The 17,535-nt window shown below is 35.6% G+C and overlaps 1 protein-coding gene across 1 annotated transcript in view; it reads right to left on the reverse strand.

Moving 5' to 3' along the window:
- Positions 1-5,608: 5,608 nt before the first annotated feature.
- The window catches only part of LOC149205259 (ras-related protein RIC1-like), a 183,073-nt gene continuing 171,146 nt past the window's right edge, over positions 5,609-17,535 (reverse strand). Inside the window, exons 6-8 of the mRNA XM_089394967.1 lie at positions 6,659-6,814; positions 6,244-6,347; positions 5,609-6,068 (exon numbers count right to left, since the gene is read on the reverse strand). Coding sequence (XP_089251093.1) covers positions 5,975-6,068; positions 6,244-6,347; positions 6,659-6,814 — 354 coding nt within the window. The 3' untranslated portion in view covers positions 5,609-5,974. The remainder of the gene's footprint in view (positions 6,069-6,243; positions 6,348-6,658; positions 6,815-17,535) is intronic.

The raw sequence follows: 17,535 nt of genomic DNA on the forward strand, positions 1-17,535 counted from the left end.
TAACTAGTAAATATGTATTTTTCACTTTTATCATCCAATTTCCCTCTTCGCTTCTTAGGCACATGTGCATAAGCTACACATCCAAACACTCTGAGGTGAGATACACTGCAAGATATACCTGACCATGCTTATTTTGGTACTTTGTTCATCATACTCTTTGTAGGAGATCTGTTGATCACATAAATAGCACATGCAACTGCTTCTACCCAATGCTCATTAGACAAGTTTTTGTCTTTCAACATGCTTCTTACCATGTTCATAATTGTCCTGTTCTTTCTCTCTACTACACCATTCTGCTGCGGTGCGTACCTAGTTGTAAATGTCTTTTGATTCCATGTTGTTTGCAGTAATCATGGAATGTCTTTGAATCATATTCACCACCACGATCTAACCTCAATACCTTGATCTGTCGATCACTTTAGTTCTCTGCTAAGGCTTTGAATTCTTTGAACTTTCCAAAAGTTTCAAACCTCTGCTTCAAGAAGTAAACCCAAGTCTTTCTGTTGTAGTCATCAATGAAACTGAAGAAGTAACAACTTCCACCAATCGATTGTGTCCTCATAGGTCCACACAAGTCTGTATGCACTAGCTCAAGAGGTTGCTTTGCTCTGTATGCAACTCCCTTTGGAAAACTTTCACGGTGTTGCTTTCCCAAGATGCAACACTCACAAGTACTAGCAAGTTCTTTGATGGGATGTAATCCTCTGACCATCTGTTTCTGCTACAATAATCTTAAACCAGAAAAGTGCAAGTGTCCAAACCGAAAGTGCCATAACCAATAATCATCAGAACATGCAATTGTAAAAGAACTGACCTGATCACTATAATTCATAATTAGAGGAAAGAGTTTGTTCCTCGTCATTTGCACCTTCGCTATCAGCTGCTTACTTGGGGGTTTGTCATATATAACACATTCTTGACCTTGAAAGATAACTCTGTATCATTTCCATGTCAGTTGACCAACACTTATCAAATTATGTTTGAGACTAGGAACATAATATACCTTTGAGATTGTCTTCGACTCCCCCCGCTTGGTCAGAATGTTGACCACTCCTTTGCCATCTACATCCATTGTCTTGTCAGTCTCCAACTTTACCTCTGTTTTCACAGATTAATCGAAATTTGCAACTAAATTCTTGTTGCCTGTCATGTGGTTACTGCAACCAATGTCCAATAGCCACACATTATCAAAAGGTTCATTCATGGTATGGCAAGCTAAGAACATGGAGTTAGTACTCTCTGTAGTGACATTAGCTCTTTGGTTCCCTTGATGAACTATCTTCTTCCTGCAATCCTGGGCATAGTGACCAAATTTATTGCAATAATAACATCTCACTTTTGATTTGTCAAATCTTTTATTATTGTTGAAGCTTCTGTAGTTGCTTCCACTTTCATGTTCATGCTCTTCTCAGTCATCTCTCTGACCACCATATCTTCCGCCTCGTCCTCTGCCTCTCAATCTACTTCTGCCTCGACCTCTGTCCCTTGAAATAAAAACCTGACTTTTGAAAGTGGTCTCTAGAGTGGAATACTTATTTTTGTCTATCCTTGCCTCATGTGATAAAGTGATCCCATCAATTCATCAACTGTCAATGATGCCAAATCCTTGGCTTCTTCTATGGCTATTACCACAACATCAAATTTGGTAGACAAAGATCTGAGGACCTTCTCAACCATTGTTTGATCTTTAATTTCTTCACCATAAATCTTTAACAGATTTACGACAGTTATGCCCTGAATCATGAAAGAATCAATATCCTATGTTTCCTTCATCTGAAAACTTTCAAAATCTCCCCTAGTATTCTGCAACTTAACAATACTGACTTTGGGCATACCTTTATAGTTTGTCACCAAAGTATCCCATGTTTCCTTTGTTGAAGACGTGATCATAATCTTAGAGAACACTGCTCGGTTCACTCTCTGCTGGATAAGCTGCAATGCTTGTGCATTCTTCTTCTTTTCTTTCTTCCATTGTTCCCTCTCTGTATTATACAAAGCTTGTTCCGCTACTTCATCCTTAGGTTCTAAAAATCCAAATTGGACATAATCCCAAACACCATGAGCCTGCAAAGTGGTTGCCATCTTAATAGCCACACATCATAATCCTTCTGTAAACAGTAAAAACTGGGCTGGAAATTTGAGAAAGCCTTCTTTCTCCAAAAAAAAACCTTAAATCTCTCCATTTATAAAAAATCCCAAATTTTTTATTTTTTATTAAAAAAACCTTTTTCCAAAAACCCTTATTTATTTTTATATAAAAATATTCCTCGTATTAAAAATGAAAAAGGTCTATATATAAAAACAAAAACTTTCACTTCACTTTTATAAACTTCAATTTAGAAAAGCTCACATTCACACTTTCTTAAGGGTCTCATAAAAAACCTTCAAGTTACTCGTTTCGAAAAATTTAACAACCTTGTATGAGTCGACTATTACCATGTGACTTTTCTTAAACTTTGAACTTTGAAGTACTTGTTTGAAATCTTACGAGACTGCTTTGAAACGTCAACGGTGTTCACGCTAATGCGTTGTTTGGAGTAAAATGTATGAGTGCTGACGCCTCTCACGAAAGAGAATTCTCGCGTTAGTCTAGTAACGCTGTGTATGTACCTTTGACCTGTGTGCATTTAAAAACCGGTATGTTTTTTTATTGTTAATGTGACTATCTGCTGAGCTTTGGTGCGTTTGTTTATTTCAACTAAGGGAAAAATATTTTTCTCGTTTTTCTAACGGACTACTGCTAATCCATTTTCTCTTTTATTGCGACTCTTTTTTAATTTTGCTATGATACCAATTTGTTAGAAAGATAGAAAAAACAAAAAAAAAAAAATTCACACAAAATACAAGAACTGCGGCTATTTTATTGATCACACCAAATTTAATACTTACAATGAACCCGGTGAAGGGTATTTAACCTTTTGGACTAGCAACTCCCCTAAAATATCTTGACATGCAACCACACAAAGTTGTCTATCACTTGACTTGACTCAACACTCCAATACTCAACACTTAGTTAACTAACTCTTTAAGTTTAGCCAACTCCTCGGGAGTAATTAACTTATTTTAACAAAAATATATATCCAATCCACAAAATTAAAATTAAATGAAATGATATTTTAAAGTCTAGGAGACTAAAAATAGTCTATGAGACCATTAGTTCCATATTTTCGCTTTTTGCAATTCAATCCGTTTCTAATTCAAATTGATGATGCGCTGGTCCAACCTTCCAACAATCCCCTCGCTAAAAAGACAATGTGAAGACACTGATGCTAACATGTTCTCATAACTTTCTCTGATGTCTTTGAATGCATCACATTCCAAAATGAAATGTTTTTTCAATTCCACAGCCCTAAACGTATAAAATGTACACCCCTGTGCTTCCCAAGCTTCTTTAGGGCTTTTCCACCATCCTGTTTCACACTAAAGTTGATGTGAGTTAGTACTTAATTGAGCAATAAGAACTTTTGCCCCCACGAAATGTTAGCTCCAATGAACTCTTTTTGTTGTAGATTACACGTAGGGTTGAATTCCTCAATGTAATATTTCTTCTTTCTACCCAACTCTTTTCCCTATACCTTTTTACCAAACTTCTCCATAACAAAATCCTTTAGCTCCTTGCTATTTGTGGTATAGGCGTTGAGGTAGATATCTCATTTTTGCATCCATGTGTAGTTTTGTTTCATCCATGTTTTCTTTTTTTCACTTATGCCTTCATTAAAGATAACATTAGGCCATCTACCTACTCTCATTTGCTCAATTCTTTTTAGATATCTTATGAACCGCACCATAGCAATTGCTTCAATGGGAGTTGCCCCTATTTCACTCAACATTATCTCATAAGGTATTCAACTTTTTAATTGAACTTGTTCATGATCAAGAGTTTTTGGATTTTCTCAATTTGTTTCCATTTTGAGACGGGAGTGCTGCTAGCCTACAATTCACACTCATATAGCGTTACTGGACAAACTAGGAGTCCAAAAGCATTTTAATCCTTTTCCAATCTCATAACTCTACCTCTCTACATCTATTTTGAAGAGCATATTATGCTTTCCACCCTCCTAAAATTCTCTTTTTTTTGCAGTCTTTCCAATTGAATTTGTTGTTGAAATCAATCCCAAAGTACTTATACTCATTTGCGTTTTCAAGAATGTTGTTTTCAAAGAAGAAAGTATACTGACTCTGTTTCCTTTTATTAGAGAAAATCATCACTTTAGTCTTGCTAGTATTGACTTGCATTCCCTTACTTTACAAAAATTGTCAAGAACATATAACATATAAATACATTTACAATCCATACACCGATTTAAAAATATATCCCAATATATCAAATATAAACACAGGGAACCAAATGTTTGATTCATAGAATTTGGAAATCGGTGCTTCCAGCTCCACCTCGTGCTTCCAACGGCCTTTCTTTTCTCCAATCCCAACAAACTCCAATTCACCAACGGTTCGGCCACTTTCGAAACATGTGCTTATCATCAGTTAATTCTGGCAATCTAAAGGCACAAATTCTATTTCAGTCCTACCCACGGTGCAGGTAATCATGTTCCAATTTTCCCTTCCTTTTCGAATCGAACTCTTTTGGCAACCACCTTCATTTAACAATTTTATTTCCATTCGAACTTTATCTTCTTTTAACAGTATTGAGTCGAGTTGACTAGCGGAACATCGCCCCAAAATAATTTGATTTCGTTTTGGGATTTCCATGCCGATACTTAAGTACTTGAATGGAAAGTCCAATAAAATAATTAAATAATGAACTGAATAGTATCGAGCTAAGAGTACATTATAAATAATAATACTCTACAACCCATGGCCACAGTGGCCAGGTGGAAATCAATGGCTGTCTTTCAATGTATCATATTTTTGGCGTCGCAGATAAATTAAAATTTCAAGTGTGCAATGGAAGAGTCATTCAATCTGGGTATAGTGAAGTGAGGCATTCAGGTTTTAAAAATGTGAATTCTATCTAGGCATAGCTAAGTTGAGAGATTTAAATATTTAAAAATTTCGCTTTTACGTATAGGAGAGTAATATGAGGCATTTATTTCATCAATAACAAGAATTCCGTGAAGTCTTGCTCCATTTCAGAATAACAATATTTTCACATGAATCATAATCAGCCAGTGTCTCGCCGACTGAACGTTCCATTTACTAACAGATGAACCCATCGACCATTCTTTAGGTAATTCAATCTGTACCTCGACGTTGAGGCATTTAAATATTTATAATTTTCAATTCTACCTTCAGGAGAGTACTAAAAGGCTTTGACTTAATTAATCACAAGAATTCGGTGACATATATTTGACAACAAACATCAAGCATCGGTCCACAATAACGATACGTTTTTACATGAACCATAATCAGCTAATATTCCCATCCATCAAATGTAGGTTTCATTCACTTATAGAGGAATCTATCCACCATTATATGCAGTGTCCCTTTGAGTAAGCATAAAAATAGCAAAGCTTAAAAGGCTTACCAAAACTAAAAAATAATACGTTTTTACATGAACCATAATCAGCTAATATTCCCATCCATCGAATGTAGGTTTCATTCACTTATAGAGGAATCTATCCACCATTATATGCAGTGTCCCTTTGAGTAAGCATAAAAATAGCAAAGCTTAAAAGGCTTACCAAAACTAAAAAATAATGATCTATTTCACATCAACATCTGTATTTCCCAATATAATTGGAAAAAAGAAAAGAAAAATCACGCTGTATAATCTTAAATTAATTTTCAGATTCCTAATTTGTTGAAACTGCGTTTATAAATCTCTCCATATGTAGATAAAAGGCAATCACCATCTCCCAATTACAAGATACAACAAATATTACATTGTCATCACGGCAAAGGCACAGACAGGGGAATATGAACTGCTTTTGAAGTCATCATTTAGCAAATGCAAAAGACAGTTTGTCCTTGCTTTCTTTTAGGGAACTAACTTAAAGATGTGATCAAAAGTATCTTAGCTGCAGCAGTTGCTTTTCTGTTGAAGTGGTTTTCCTTTCATTTCAACAGTACCTATTTGGCTGTTGTTCGAGGTAGTTTGGCCACCCACCCTGTGAAAACTCAGCCAAGAAATTATAAAAATTGTTAACCCATCTTTACCAAGATGAATGTATTTATTGTCAAAATAAAAGTCTTGAAGCAAATACAAACAGTTCATTCCAATGAAGCTTGTAGCAATCGGTGGCAGACTCATACATGAGAAAACACATACAATACTCTTACTACCTTTTCTTTATTTCCCTGGCCATTGTGAGGAATGCTTGCTCAACGTTGGTTGCATCTTTAGCGCTTGTCTCCAAAAATGGGATTCCCACATCATTGGCGAAGGCCTGCAGTCTCTAAATATATAAGAGAAGAGGCCTAGAATGGAAGAGTAAAGAGAAAATGGATAGGATTCTTGGATCCCGACTTGCACAATATCACACCATAAAGGTTGATGTTAAATTCTGGATGACCAGAAAGTGATAAGATATATTATAAATAAAGCTTTATGTCAAAAGTGGGAAAAGTAAAGTGCGAGGTAAATGGTACATGTCTTGCACAAAGAGATCCAGTTCCATTCACCAGCTAAAAACTTGCAGACAGATCTAGATGCATTTTCCATGATTGTGAGAGTGCAATAATACAATTTACTATATACCTTAGCCATTTGTTGCTCCACCGCTCTCTTCTCCGCCAAATCACATTTGTTTCCAACGAGGATCTTGTTTACATTATCACTCGTATATCTTTCAATCTCAGTCAACCAGTGTTTGACATGATCGAAACTATCCATATCTGTGATATCATAGACAATCTGCAACAAAAGAAGCTTACAAATTATAGCTCGATTCCAAACACTGTTAATCACACTAGCTACCTCTTTCTGTAAAAATGTAATGATGCATTAAGTAAACCTTTGCAATTGTATCAACAGGAAAAGAGATTGATTGGCATTGGGTTGAATAGAGACCAATAAACACCAAAATAGAAAGTACTTATAACAGAAATACTTTGATCCGCGCAGGAACAGTCAACCAAGATATTATTTAATAAAATTTCTCCTATTTATCTACGAGCAAACAAAAGGCTAACGAACTTGTATGGATAACAAGAAACAATGGGATTCCCTGAGAGAAATTTAAATTCCAAATGTTGCAGCCATGAGAAGATCGCTGTGAAGATAAAAGCAGCCCTATTGCAGAGGAAACTGATATTAGTAGGAAATTAAAGATTAGATGTATTGGGCCCACATGATACTGCCCACCCTACACATCAAGGCTTTACAACAGCAACTAAGGGCCAGCCCATACAATAACACAAGGGGTTGTATTTACAAGAGACTGCAGGGCCATTTTTCCCATCGTTCCAACACCGTCTTATCCTCAACTAATGAGCACTTTTCCATATTGTTGACAATAGTCAACACCACTAATCTAATTAGCAAACCATTGCGTATTTATAGTTAAAACTCTCTTTAACATTATTTATTATATTTGGTTATCCACTAAAGACCTAATAGGTGGGACCCATTTATAAAGAATTTTTGGCCACAACAACGCTACCTCTAAAATCAAGTTTGTCTCTCTGGCCAAAATACTCATTGAACAATCATTGGCTTACATGCACATGCAAATGTTTGAAGATATGTATATGATATGGCAACCTAGCATTCAAATGAGATTATATATTGGTTGGGAACCATGTTCATATCACCTACATTGCTTGATATCCGTTTTTATGACCCTTTGGTGTTATTTGGTTATCATATACATATTTCATTTGAATGATGTTGGTCAGGACTTATATGCATATGGCATGTTTTTTTGGGTCTGATGTTAATAGGGGCTATGCAAAAAATTACGTATCGAGATTTTGGATTAGGTGATGATACAACGATTGGGGTAAACCCTATTTTTCTGTGACGCGGGATACAACTGTCGTTATGTGTGGACTATGATTTCATGTGTGTCATGATTATGGTTTCACGTTAACATGCATGCTAGCACTCAAAGAGTTATTTTTCATGACCCTTCGGCGTGGTTGGATTGTAATACATATATGTGTGATGCATGAGGCACATCTAATTTGGTTTGGCATTAATCAAGGGATTGAAAACATTTTGTGTGAATTTGTCTGTAAACAAATACAATGCCATGAGAACCTATGTATTGAAATGTGAAGTCAATTGTGGTGTATTAAACACGGTTATAAATCATGGTTGCAAAATATACATTTTCATTTCCGGCATGCAACATATTATGGCATTGTAATAGTATACTATGGAGTCATGGTTTCCAGGCGATGATTGACGAAAATCTCACCGGAAAAAACTAATACGACTAGACTGTGATGTGATGGTCATTCAATGGGAATTGTACGCTTGTAATATTCAACGTATGATTTGGATCCACCTTAGCATCTCGTTCCTTAAAAGCAACGTGATATCGCTGACTTGGTTGTTTTATAGGTAAGCACCCACGCGGGATATGCATTTTGGTTGGTTACATTCGTGGCCATTCCTTTCACATTGTTACATAGTTGATCCACCACAGCATACGCACATTACATTAACATTCTTTGCATGGCATTGTTTAACAAGAACTCGCCAACCTGCTCACACACCCGCATTTATAGTCGATTCTCGAGCCATGCACCATTCTTTCGAGCTTCTTGAATCCTCCAAGGATTTTTCATGCCATTTCATTTTCTTGGTTTTGGTTTGCTTTGTGTATGTTTCTAGTAGGAGGGTTTCTTGTGGTCTTCTTAAAAGTCAACTGTGAGGACTTGTACATTTGCGACCTCAGCGTGCATCAGAGCTCTCACTTGCCATGTACATCTACCCTAAATTATTTTACTGACAGTATCAGCAAATCTCTGAGTGTTTTTTCTTCCCATTAGTTACCCATTTCCCCCTAGTTTCTTCCTCTCGTTTCAATGTGCATATTATGCTTTTTGTTGGGTTGAAACTCAAAATTTATGTTTATTGTAAAAAGACTCCTCAGTGGCCATGCATACCTGTCACTCTGCGTACAAATGGCATGCAGCCCTTGAGGGTTTATCCTCGGGAAAATACTTCTAAGCACAATTTGTCATCCCTCGTGAGTAATGGTTAGCTATTTTGGTTAATACAATATGTTTGGGCAGACAGAGTATTATTTTAAGTTTGTTAAAAAATAATTAACATATATAAATTTTACTGTGGCTTTTATGACAATATATATATATATATATATATATATATATATATCGTCAAACCGATTAGTTATTCAAATCCTCTCACGAAATTGCATTATTTCATTGTGTTGCCTGGGAGCCCTTGACGTCTCAAGACCTTGGGCAAGAAACCTTGGTTCCTCGTACGCAGGGTTTTTGTCAGTCCTCTCTCAGTTGATAATGCAAAATTGTTGTATCCACCGTCGACATTTTGCATACAAATTTAAGTATTGATACCTGTCAAGGGTTTTGCTCCGTTTTTATACAATGTTGTCTATGTATTTCTAAATTGTGATGGTCAAATAGATATATATAATCGACTTCTTGAATCGACTTCTTGTTTCACTTTAGATGAACTCAAGTCTCGTCCTAGGGTTTTCATCTTAATTCGATGCTTACTTTTTCAATTTGCCTGGTCGAAAAATATACAGTATATATATTGAAAATTCAGACCATCTGTTCTATATTAGACATTTCGATTGGCAACACAACTGTGATTAAAATATCAACATTTGATTCTTTTCCCCTGTTCCCATTCGATATACATCCCCATCGTTGTTTTAAACTCAGAATTCCTTGATATTTGTTAATGAATAGTTTACATTTTTTTTTGCTTGCAAGTAATTGAATGAATGTATATATTGCAGAATGAGTTTTTTCAATAGGAATAGGGGAAGAAGAATGGATAGAGGGGGTACAAACAGATCATCTCCCTCCCACAGATAGGAAGAATAATTATGGTTCTATTGATATCACAAGTTAATTTTGCGGATATCACTGCTTACTGGTTATTGGCATATCATTTTCAGATTACCTGTTGGATACAACTTTGTATTTTTGATGGTATGTTGGATACAATTTTGTATTTTTGATGGTATTTAGAAACTGGAGAAGCAAGTACATATACATATTTTGAAGTATATTTTATGATGGCGCCACTTTAATTATGTGATGATATGAGGAGAAACAAGGTGATAAGGAGGGACAAGGTTTTATTTTTGGGTTTAGATTGTGATGATTTATATGATCATGTGTGTTTAATTTTGATGGACTACAATTATGGCATGATTTCGTTGTGGTTACTAGTGGTAAATAAATTGATGGTTTAAATGAAAAACAATGAGGCCTATTCTGACGGTAATGAGGGTCTCACCTATTAGTGTCTAATCTTTGATTTAGAAAAACTTCTAAATCAGCGTTTTAAAAGTCCCCTCTCTTAATAGTAATCACATTGATTAGGAAAACAATTAATCTGATTTACTAAAACTGAAAACTGTCAAAACTACTTAAGGCCTCATTAAAAAAAAGGAGATCTATCAATGTAAGGGAGAGAAAGCTGTGAAGAGAGGTATGCTATAGCAAAATTAGGTTGTTCTTTATTCCTCTGATTTTTATTCTTTGTAAACTAGAGAGCTGATCTTGATGGTGACTTCATTTCTATCTCTAAAGGAGAGACCAATTAAGGTGACTTCTCTCAGTTATTCAAGGATTTGTGAAGGTATATTGTGTCCTTTCTGATCATTTACTTGTTCTTCGGAAGGTCTGATTTTTATTTTATCAGTGCTAACAGTGATCTTTATGCAGAAAGCAAGCTACTCATTCATGCAAATTGCTTGAAGGATCAATCTGCTACCATTTTCATTGGATTTCTTTGACTGTTATGAGTCTGTACATTGCGGTGGTTTGAGCCTTAGAACTCGTCAATGGTCTTCGTAGAGATCTGTTGTTAAGATATGGCTATTATATTAATAAAATCAGCTTGTTCTTCTACACAATCTTTTCCTTATACGCCTCTCATATTTTGTTAACTTTTATTCATTGTTTTTCACAACTTATGCTCTAGAGGGTTTCAAGGTTTCAGCGTTGAATCCTAACGTCTAGCTGGTTTTTTTTAATTCAAGTTTGATTTGTTAATTCAAGTTTGATTTTTCTTTTCTTTAATACCTGCTAATCATTCATTTCACTGTGAATATCACGCTCTAGATGCATATATCAATTTTTTTTTCTATTTCTACAATGTAAATATATTCATAAAATAGAATATCAAACATTTCCAATTTACATTCTATATACCAAGCAAATTGTCTCATTATCTTGTTCTGATAACAAGATTTGAGGAGTTGTATAATTTAGTTTGCCTAACCTAAACCAAACTATCAACACATATATGCAGTAAATTGATCTCTAACCATCATAAATGAGTTACGTAAATTTACACTTTTTGGCATAGATATAGTGTGTACATGTTCTGACGTGCCTTACATCTACTACACCAAACCTACCTTCAAACCACCTCGCAGAAGTAACTTGGTTTCAAGGTGCCTTGTAGAAAGACTTAGTTTCAAGCCACTTTACAGAATTGAACTAGTTTCACAAGTATAGATCCATTTTAATTACGGATCAAATTTCTTGAGTTGCTACAGATATTTGATCCCTATAAGGGTGTGTATATATATACACACACTTGCAAATGACCAAAATGTAAAATAGTAAAACTATTCAAAATGTTTTAACCTTGAAAAAATATTTTTGCAATTACTTCTATATATAGTCTTTTTTTAACTATGTATATATTTGACATTGAAATATTTCACTTAACATGAGTATTGAAATATTCTATTTATGGACTACATTTGTTCATATTAAAATGTTTTAAATACACATCAATATTACTTTATCTTGTCTATTAATGACTCACATTGAAATTTTATTATTATTATTTCTTGAAAGCCACATAATAATTTTATATTAAAAGATAAACAAATGTTATAGTTCCCACTTATCACTTTTATTAGGAAGTAATTAAATATTTTTTTACTCCCTCTATATATACCTATATCAAAAATTGATCCCGAATTAAATTAATTAGCAAGCTCCTATATAGATATTAAGAAGCTTGTAAAATAGCCAAAATCCTACATAATGGTGGAACACATATGGCAATTCTATCATACAATTGTGTAAGTTGGTGGTGAGGGTGCTTTCACAAGTTGTGAATGGTTATTTTGTAGAGAGGTGGAGTACTCACAACTCCATTTTGTGCTAGGGTTATTTTTAAGAATTCAAATATTATTCATATTTATAGTATCTAGACAATTATTCTTGTTTCAAAATCACGCATATTTATAGTATCTAGACAATTATTCTTGTTTCAAAATCACGCATATAAAATATAGGTGAATATTTAATAAAATAATGTGTAATTTACTATTAAAATTGGTAATGTTTTGGCAAACGTTATCAACTTAATCACTTGTAAAAATTAGGGTAAATTTCTAACCAAATATGTGAATATTTTTTTAATTGACATAGAAAAATAGTCAAAATGTTGAATAGCAACAACGTTTGAAATGGTTTAACCAGTTATATATATAGAGTATTTTTTTAACCATTTATATATTTGTCATTGAAATATTTCACTGAACATAAGTATGCAAATATTTTATTTATGTACCACAGTGTTCACATTAAATGTTTTTTTATTATTAATATATTCTTGAATACACATCAATATTAGGACGATGTTTAAATTTGGGATTTGTTATGATTGTCAAAAAATCAGGAGACTTGTAGATTATAGATGATTTTCCTTAACTTAATAATTACTTGTGATGTTAATTGGCCTTTTATTACTTATTTAGTTCTTGTTCATCAAGCAATTACCAAAACAATGAAGATCACAAAGAGACAAAGTACACAAGATATAGGCTCCAAGCTAGGGCAAAACCCCTTCAAGAGGAAAGCCCAAAAAGAAAGCTTCTCTTCCTATAGAATCTTCTTACAATGAGACTTCCAAGACCCAAAGACCAAACCCCAAAATCCTCCCAAACACCAAGTCAGCCCCCAACAAGATCTCTCCAATGCATCTTCAAGATTTCAACCTTGTGTAGCTTCACTCCAAAATTTCAGCCTTGCAACTTCTCAAAATTTCGGCCTCCTGCAACTGGTAGCTACAAAAAAACCCTAGCAGCTTCACACGTGAACAAGAAAATAGATAAACCCAAGAGAATTTGATTTCTTCTTCCTTCTTTCGTCCTTCCAACTCTTTTTCCTTCTTCACTATTGCAAATCAAACTTGTCTTGGATTTGTCTCTCAAATGAGTCGAGCTCTTTTTATTTATATCCTTCTTGAGGTGTCGAATAGCCCTCCTTTAGGTCAACTTCTCCTTGACTGGGGTTGACTTGGTCTTGGAGGGATAAATGGTTTTTTCTTGACAAATATAAATATTTTTCTTTGTTACAATGAGTCCAAATAGGACTATAATACATGACATAAATTTTGCTTTGTCCTAGAAAGACCTAGAAGCGCGAAGAACATGTTTTTGACCTAGACTTAACATGAAACCCATGCTTTAAATAAAAATAAAATTATTTTTCCTTCTTTATACAAAATAGGCAATGTCACATTTACAAAAGTTATGAAAATTGAACCTAGTTACAATTTCCAACGCTCTGAATTAACTAGGGAGGTATTCATAATCCCAACATGAGTACAATGAATCTCAATCTTGAAGCATTCTCATAAGAAGAGTAAGATCAATAAGCCATTTGTCAAGCATCTATATCACAACCAACATTGTCACTGAAGGCCTTACCTAGACAAGCTCATCTTCATTTGAGAGCATTATTTTGGGAAGGTTTACGTGAGCTTCCACACTACCTCTAAGGCACATACCCCATCCGGATGTTCACCGAGTATGTCCTTTTAGGACTATTCTCATCTTGGATGCCCTACTTCATCCTCAAAGAGTAGCGGTCTAAAACTTCTTTTCCATAAGAAGTTACAATCTCAAATGCTTATCCAATCCTTCGAACTCCTTTCTTTCTTTATGGCCTTCACTAAGACTCGCAGTTGTTAGTCTCGATCTAGTGCATGACCCATAAAGATAAGAACTTTCCAACATCACTCCCTCTCAATTAGGGAAGAGAAGTCTACCAAACCAAGCTTGTCTCTCAAATACTCAAACTTCTTGTTTGGTAACGCTTTAGTCAGAATATATGCTACCTATTTATCTGTAGGTATATAATGCAGCTTCACGACCCCATCTCGTACCAAGCTTCTAATGTAGTGGTACTTATTGTTTATATGCTTCGTCCTAGCATGAAACACCAGGCCTTTTGTCAATCTTATGCAACTTTCATTATCACAATGTATGCATGTAGGGCTAAACGATCCTTCAAATAAGTCTAATAACAACTTCCTGAGTCAAACAACTTCCCGACAGAATTCACTTGCAGCAACATATTCAACTTCAACACTACTCAAAGCAATTGCATCCAGCTTTTTGTTCATCCATGAGGCCATGGAAGATCTTAAGCTGAAGCATCCACCTATTGTGCTTCTTCCATCTATCTCACTACCACCCCAATCAGAATCTATATATCCCAAGAGTTGGATCTCATTACCATTATACTGGAGGCAGTGATGTATAGTTCCACTAAAATATCATAGGATGTGCTTGGCTGCAATCCAATAGTCATGCTTTAGCTCCATCTGAAATTAACTAAAAACATTTACTGCAAAACAAATGTTCTTGTGTTTACCAAATACATCAAGGACCCAATCAACTGTCTGTAGCAAGTAGGATCCACTGGACTAGAATCTCAACTCCTCAACTTCTTTAGATTGGTAATCAAGAGTCATTATAGGCTTGCTATCCATCATGCCAAATTTATGAAATCTTGAACACATATTTCCTTTGACCAAGATATATTTCACTTGGCTCTTGTTAAACTTCTAGTCCCAAGTAATAATGCATAATCCGAAGATCCTTCATATCAAACTTGGCTACTAACTGTTTCTTGCATTCTTGAATTCGATGCTCTAACTTGTAATAAGTAGATCATCCACATACAATAGCATGATGACTGGTTCAACTTGGACTACCCTAATGTATAGGTTAGGATTTGCAGAATTCTTGGTAAAACCAAGTCTCAATAGGTATGCATCCATTCTTGCCTACCAAGCTCTAGGTGCTTGCTTTAAGCCCTATAGAGCTTTCTTAAGTTTGCAGACATGAGTCTCCCTCTAATTTATCTCAAATCCTTGAGGCTACTCAATGTAAACCTCTTCATCAATAATCCCATTCAGAAAAGTTGTCTTAACATCCATTTGATGGATGTTCCATCCCATAGTAGCAGCCAAAGAAATAAGCAATCTAATTGTTGTATATCTAGTTGTAGGAGCAAAAGTTTCTTCATAATCAATACCTTCTTTGCAACATGCTTTATCTTATATATCCATTTTGAAGTGACTATCGATTTGTCACTTGGCTTAGGAACGATTTTCTAGACATCATTCTTCATAATTGACTGGTATTCTTCATGCATCGCATTCCTCCACTCTTGATGTTTAGTTGCATCTTCATAGGAGGAAGGTTCAGCTTCAATGAGCTTCGTCATATATGCAGCATATCCAGAATACCTTTTCGGTCTTTTACTTTCTCTAAAGGTCCCCTTTGTTGTGTATCATTCTGCTTCTTATATCTCAACCAAGCAGGCCTCTTTTGATTCTCAGGAACAATTACTTGTTTCACCAGCTCACTAGGTGCTTCAAATCTTCTTGAGTTGTTGGATCTTGACCATCATTGTCCCTCGAGATATCCTCAAAGATAGGTATCTTTTCTTCATCATAATCGACAAGAACATCTTTTTATTTCTTGTAAGCTATACTTTCAACAAAGATGACATCCATGCTTACTTCAATCCAATGATCCTCCTTGATATAGATTTTGTAAGCTTTTGATGAAGCACTATACCCAACAAAGATGCCCTTCATACTAGTAGGATCCAACTTCTTCCTTTTGTCCTTTGGTATATGAATATAAATAGGATATCCAAATATTCAAAGATGATCCACATTCGGCTTCTTTCCTATAAATACTTCTTCCAAAGTCATGTTGTTGAGAATTGTAATGTCCCCAAATTAATTAATTTTGTTAAGAATAATTTTCATTTTTGTAATTTTGGCAATTGGGGGGTATTTTGGCCCACAACTGAGAAGAATGGAGAAATCAAAGGAACATTTGACTTTTGGGTAAAGAGAAGGCCCAACTTTAGAAACAAGGGGAAAATTTGTGGTGTTGGTGGAATGTGGGGACCACACGGCAAGGAATACACACCCCTTGGAGGAAAACTTGATTTTGTGGAGGGAAGTCGAAATATTTGGAGGAGGGACCCACAAGGAAAGGTAAGGCAACAATTATAAATAAAAGGGTGAGGGCAGCAATTGGCATCTTTCACTCATTTGATATATGTACTGTTGTTTGCTCAAGCTGTTTAGTTGGGTCAACAGTGTTGTTTAGCACACGAGACTTCCGAGGAGAGATCTCAACTCCTACTTCGATGGACTTTGAGTACCACCCTAGGGGAGCTTTGCTACATTTTTTGAGTTGTTTTGAAGGGATTTCACAAGGAAATTTGAGATATTGAGGAGCAGGTTGGGCGCAGTAAGGGACCACACACTCTTGTGGGGAGTGAGCTTCATGACAACGTGGGTTCTTGGAATTTAGAGACATATTCTCTTGGCACCTAGCAGCGATTTTGCAGTGGTTTGAAGGGTTGGCTGAGTGGATTACATACAAGCCAAACTTCTTCCTGGGCCACCGTAGAAGTGGTTTGGTTGGGCCTGCGCAGTCATTAGAGGAGCACGTTGGTTGTGGGAGATTGAACCAGAGTTAGTGCTGAAGATTTACAAGGGGGCATAAGGATAATTCTTGGAGGTATTCTCATCTAATTTTGGAGGGCTTTGGCAGCGATTTTCCAGGCAATACGAATTACACGTTGCAGAGGGTGCTCACACAAATTGGTAGAGATTTTGGAAGGTTGGAATTAGGCCCAACCCTTTCTGGGTTTTTCTAGGTTTGTTGAGGAAAGGCCAAGATTAATTTGGCTAAATTTTCTGAGCACTCTAGCGGAGAATTGGGGTATGAATGCACAGTGATGGGTGAAACCGTAGAAAAACCCAAGGCTTAAGGGAAATTCAATATGCAAAAATTTTGGGGTAAAATTCATTGGAACGATGAGAGGTTTGCCCAGTTAGGAAAGGTGACAGATCAAACCCATCCTCACCCTTACAACACAGAAACTAGAGGTTATCAGGCCATGGGGGTGCAGCCATCTAGATCATGTGGGGGAAGTCAACAGAATCAAGGCACCAGATCTCCTAAAAAGGACCATGTTGATTTGGGGTAGCATTGAATGTGCCCTAGCCACGAAATTTGGTGGAAAGGTTGGGGCACATGAGATCTCCAATACCCAGAAAGGGTTTGGGCAGATTCTAAATAGATCAGGAGATATTAAAATAATTAATATTTTTAATGG

This window comes from Pinus tabuliformis, chromosome 1_2 (genome assembly GCF_031772625.1).
Source record: "Pinus tabuliformis cultivar Carrire ecotype Pingquan chromosome 1_2, CPIR1, whole genome shotgun sequence".
NCBI classification, from domain to species: Eukaryota; Viridiplantae; Streptophyta; class Pinopsida; order Pinales; family Pinaceae; genus Pinus; species Pinus tabuliformis.